Below are 5,522 nucleotides of genomic sequence, written 5' to 3'. Positions count from 1 at the left end.
ATCCAGCCACCTCCCCTGTGGCCACTGGGTGCAGTTCTCACATTTTGGGGAAATGACAGGAACCAAAGTGGGATTCCCTGGACATTCCGATCTTCAAAGGTTTAATCTGCTGGCTCTGTAGATTCGGGTTGATCCTTGGCAAGGCTGAAATAGATGCAGTTCTTGGGCATAGTTGGCCACATTGACGTCATCCTGTAGGCAGGAGCTAATGGTGACTCTGAGGGATTCCCACTGTTGCTGTTTGCTGGGCTGTTGGCATCCATGACAATTCCCCAACTCCAAACGTTTCCTTCTGCTTCCTCGCCCCGCCCTCCCAAGGCCCTGTCAGGTTGCTGATAAGTTAATTTGTGATAGGCATATTTGTGCGAGTTTGTTTTGAGGTCCAAAGGTACAGAAGTTTTTATAATAGACAGTTAATATGACAGGGCTTCACAAAGTTCATGGGACAATTCCATTATCTTTTCCTTCAATCCATCCATAATTTTTTTTGAAGTGTCCTCGTTTATCCGTTAAGGAGCCCTAGTGGCACAGTGGTCATGCATTGGACAGTGATCTGCAGGGTCAGCAGTTTGAAACCACCAGTCTCTCCTGGGGAGAAAGACTGGGCTTGCTACTCCTGTAAAGAGTCACAGGGGGCAGATCTACCCTGTCCAACAGGGTTGCCGTGAGTCAGCATTGACTCGATGGCAGTAAGTTTGGTTTTTGGAGTATATCCATCCCCTGTGTGATTTTTACCGTTAAGCAAATAATTAAAATAATGTATACCTCCTTCCAGCAGAGATGTGTGCTTCTGAAAAACAAACTCCATGCCTAGTAATGTCTGAACACCTCATGTGAGACTATGTGTTAACCACCCCCAGCCAGGTCATAGTACAGCTTTTAGACAGGCCGCCCTCTCCCATGGTGCCCTCAGACCCCGACATTTGCTTTGTCCACACAATCCCCTGAGACCTTGGCTCCCCTTGAAAATAGGTCTGATGGGTGGAGAATCTTCCCAGTGAGACATGATGGACTCAAATGATTACACACAGCCCAGCCTGCTGTGGTAGGCTTGTCAGGAGAGAGACAGCCCTTTCTTGAGATTCCGAGCACCTGGACCGACTTCCTGGCCCTGACCCCAATGAGTTGTGTCGATGGCGAGGAAACGTCTCTGGGCTCCAATTTCCTCTTCTGTGACTTGGGTAGATTGTATAAGATTGGTGATTCCCCACAAAGGCCACTGCTGCCCTTTGCTCCCCTCCAAGGGCGTGTGGGTGTTTCTCTGGTTGCCACAAAGGTTCCAGGAAGGATTGCTGGTATCTTGTAAGGTGAGGAATTATGGCTAGGCAAAATGGTCCCTACCAGAGTATCAGTCGCACCTTCTAGAAAAGCTATGGCTCTGGTGATCTTTCATGTCCTTTCAGGATGGTATTTGATTGATGTCTTCAGAAGATGAATGTGGTTGAGAAGGGTGTGAACTTGGGAAGGAAATTTATAAACAGAGATGTGTGTACGATACTAAGTTGTACAACCAATGCCTAAGAGAAGTGCTTGGAGGGATGGTGAATTGGGGGAGTTCAGGGTCAGTGAACTTTTGGTCACGTGACAGAGAATGAATATTTGGGACTCCGCAGGCCGTTGGACCTTGTCACAAATGTCCATCTTTGCTGTTAGGACACAGAAATAGTCACGGACTATATGAGCTGGTGTGGTGGTACAGCTTCGCTTATCCATGGTCCTGTTTGCTGACACTTGTTTAGAAGAAAACTCTAAGAGAAGTGGAGATGGAGAAATGTGGTTCACAAGGCGATACCGGAGGGGACCCAGTGATGGGATAATTGGCAGGCACCCTTGAAGGCCAGAGAGATGATCCAAGGGGCATTGTGAGATGGAGTGGGGGAGGGGAAATTCTAAGCCACTGGACAGAGGGATGAGAGTTGAGAACTCAAATCAGAATTTTTCTTTCCCTTTCACCCTCTCTCTCATATAGGGCATATATCTAATCTTTCCCTTCCCTGTGTGGTAGCCTTTCTTGGCTCCTCGTTGCTCGGGGAACGAAATCCGTATTCCTCAGCCTTCCAGGGAAGGCATGATCTGGTCACTCCTTAGCTTTTCTGATCTCTTCCCTCAGCATTCACCTCTTCCAGCTGGACAGAACCATTTGCCTTCCCATCACACTCCTAGGCCTGTACCATTTCTTCTTCCGGGAAAGCCCCCCACTCACTGCCCACTGAGTGGACTGTTCATCCTCTCAAGAGCTGGAGTGAACCTTGCCTCTGGGAAGACTTTTCCATATTCTCCCACCCCAGGCTGCCCCCCTATCTGACTACATCCCCACGTGTGCTTGTATGAGGAGCTCTGGTGGCCTAGTGGTTATACATTTTGCTGCTAACCACAAGGTCTGCAGTTGGTAAACGACCAGCCGCTCTCTCTGCGGGAGAAAGATGAGGCTTTCTTTCAGTTTTATTGGCACTGAGTCCACGATGAGGCTTTCTTCTACCATAAAGAGGCAGTCTCAGGAACTCACAGGGCAGTTCTGCCCTGTCCTACGAATCTCCGTGCGTCAGAATTGACTCAGTGGCAGTGAGTTTGGTTTGGTTTTTGGTTGACTTGTATTACTTGCACTCTCACTTGACTAAGTACCCCGAGAGCAAGCAGTACGTCTTAGTTGCCTCCAGGCTATCTCTGCCTGGAGTTTGCAGAGGAGATGGTGAAGTTCATATGCTGGGCGGTTAGTTTAAAAGTTGGCAGTCTTGGTTTACCTGAGGGTCCTGCTGAGAAAGCCAGGCCTTATTCCTTCTGAGAAAGCAACTATTGAAAACCCCGTGGAGCCGTTGACCGGCCACACGTGGGGCCTGACATGTGACAGTTGATTTGGAGGCAGCTGGCCATTCTTGATCCTCAGGAAAGACTGGAACACAGGAGGGAGCGAGCAAGGTACAGTTTCCTTGTGCCGTTGAATGAAATGGTGAGGCTTTGAGAAAGCCTCTGGAAGCAAGCCTTTAGTCCAATGGTTCTCAACCTTCCTAACGCTGCAACCCTGTCATACAGGTCCTCATGTGGTGGGGACACCCAACCATAAAATTATTTTCATTGCTACTTCATCACTGTCATTTTGCTCCTGTTATGAATCGTCATGCAAATATCTGATATGCAGGCTGTGCTTTCATTGTTACAAATTGAACATAATTAAAGTATAGTGATGAATCACAAAGCCAATATATAATTCTATATTATGAAATATTTACCTTTTTTTTCTAATCATTTTATTAAGGGCTCATACAACTTTTTTTTTTTTTAATCATTTTATTAGGGGCTCATACAACTCTTATCACAATCCATACATACATCAATTGTGTAAAGCGCATTTGTACATTCATTGCCCTCATCATTCTCAAAACATTTCCTCGCCACTTAAGCCCCCGGCATTAGGTCCTCATTTTTCCCCTCCCTCCCCGCTCCCCCCTCCCTCATGAGCCTTTGATAGTTTATAAATTGTTATTTTTTCATATCTTGCCCTGTCCAACGTCTCCCTTCACCCACTTTTCTGTTGTCCCTCCCCCTGGGAGGAGGTCACATATAGTTCCTTATAATCGGTTCCCTCTTTCCAACCCACTCTCCCTCTACCCTCCCAGTATTGCCACTCACACCACTGAAATATTTACTTCTAATGACAAGTAAATGAAATTTTGTCTTGAAGTATGGTGTAGCATGGGTACTCGTATGTGGACGTATCTGCATGTGGGCGGGCCCACCTGGAGACGGATAGAGGAGCCGTGTCTCGGTTCCCAAGACCATTGGAAATATGTGTTTTCCGATGGTCTTAGGTGACCCCTGTGAAAGGGTCATTCAACTCCCAAAGGGGTCGCGACCCAGAGCTTGAGAACCGCTGCTGTAGTCTCTTCCCATCCTTCCCTGTCCCCTGCACAGAGCCTGACTCAGATGGAGAGGGAGAAGATCGTGTGGGAGTTCGAGCAGCTGTATCACTCGCTGAAGGAGCACGAGTATCGCCTCCTGGCCCGCCTGGAGGAGCTGGACCTGGCCATCTACAACAGCATCAATGGTGCCATCACCCAGTTCTCCTGCAACATCTCCCACCTCAGTGGTCTGATTGCCCAGCTGGAAGAGAAGCAGCAGCAGCCCACCAGGGAGCTCCTGCAGGTAAGGAGTGGGAAGCCCTGTTCTCATTAGGATGGCTGCCACTCGAGTTAATTTTCCATCTCCCTTTGCCAAACAGGATCCAGAACCACTTGCCACCTTTCAAAGTCAGACTTGCCTAACTGTATGCTAGGTATGACTCGGAGAAGACATGTACCTTAGCAGCTTGGGTTGACACTACATGGGTCAATTATTTGCACTGTCTCTTAAAAAGAACATTTCAAAGACCTGATGCCTAGGCAAGCACCCTCCAGCCATAGTGGGTTACGTACGAGTTAGACTGTTAAACACAAGTCAGCAGTTTGAAACCACTAGCCGATCCATGGGAGAAAGATGAGGCCTTTACAGTCTCAGAAACTCAAAAGGGGCAGTTCTACCCTGTCTTACAGGGTCGCTATGAGTCTGAATCAACTCGACTGTGAGTTTGGATTTTTGTTTGGTTAGCCAGGCCTGCTCTGCACAATGGTCTGCTCTCAGGCAAAACTTTCTCCTCTCTGGGCCTCAGTGGCCTTATTTGCTCTGGAATGAGTGGGTTTGGATCACATGACCTCTAAAGACCCTTCTCACTCCAACATCCTTTAGTTTTAGCATCCATGTGAAAAACCCATTGATTAGTAAAACTAACACTGGACAGTCTAACAGTTTTATTGGCACATCTTTTATATATCATACAATTCAATAGTTCAATCATTCAGTCATATTAAGGAAAATCGTACAATCATCACCATATGAATTTTAGAACATTCACGTGTCCGCCCCCCCAAAAAAAGGTTAAATCACCTTTGAAATGACTTGTGCAATCACAGTTCCCTCCCGCATTCATTATTTACTCCTGAAATCCCCTTTCCCTATTACCCACTCCCCACCACTGCCTCCCCTATCAAGCCCTTTATCAGTTATTATCACCGTGCATCCTCTCCTCCTGTGGGTCACAAACTGGGAAGCCAAACAGAAACAATAAAAAACAAAATCAAAATAAGGTGGTATGGATAAAATAATAATATGTAGACCAAAATACAAACAATGAGTACGAAAGAAAAGGGCCTCCCTCTGCTCAAGTACTCCCTCAGTGCAAGAACACTTTGTTCTAATAACCCGGCATTCCGTGATGCTCACCTTCCTGACATGATTGCTGAAGACAAATGGGTGCATAAACAAGTGTGGTGAAGAAAGCTGATGGTGCCCGGCTATCAAAAGATATAGTGTCTGGGGTCTTAAAGGCTTGAAGATAAACTAGTGGCCATCTACCTCAGAAGCAACAGAGCCCACATGGAAGAAGCACACCAGCCTGTGTGATCACAAGGTATCGATAGGATCAGGTATCAGGCATCAAAGAACAAAAAATCATATCATTGTGAATGAGGGGGAGTGCGTAGTGGAGACCC

General features: G+C 47.0%; 1 protein-coding gene across 1 annotated transcript in view; it reads left to right on the top strand.

Annotated features, from left to right (window-relative positions):
* The window catches only part of TRIM27 (tripartite motif containing 27), a gene marked incomplete at its 5' end in the record, with an annotated part of 26,644 nt that overhangs the window by 1,800 nt on the left and 19,322 nt on the right, over nucleotides 1-5,522 (top strand). The window contains one exon of the mRNA XM_004717401.3: nucleotides 3,910-4,140. Within this exon, the coding sequence (XP_004717458.2) occupies nucleotides 3,910-4,140 (231 nt within the window). The remainder of the gene's footprint in view (nucleotides 1-3,909; nucleotides 4,141-5,522) is intronic.

Source organism: Echinops telfairi, unplaced genomic scaffold (genome assembly GCF_000313985.2).
Source record: "Echinops telfairi isolate 266 unplaced genomic scaffold, ASM31398v2 ScPeMD7_7441;HRSCAF=8479, whole genome shotgun sequence".
In the NCBI taxonomy this organism is placed as follows: Eukaryota; Metazoa; Chordata; class Mammalia; order Afrosoricida; family Tenrecidae; genus Echinops; species Echinops telfairi.
Note: the sequence above shows the minus strand (reverse complement) of the source record. Positions and strands in the feature narration are given on the sequence as shown.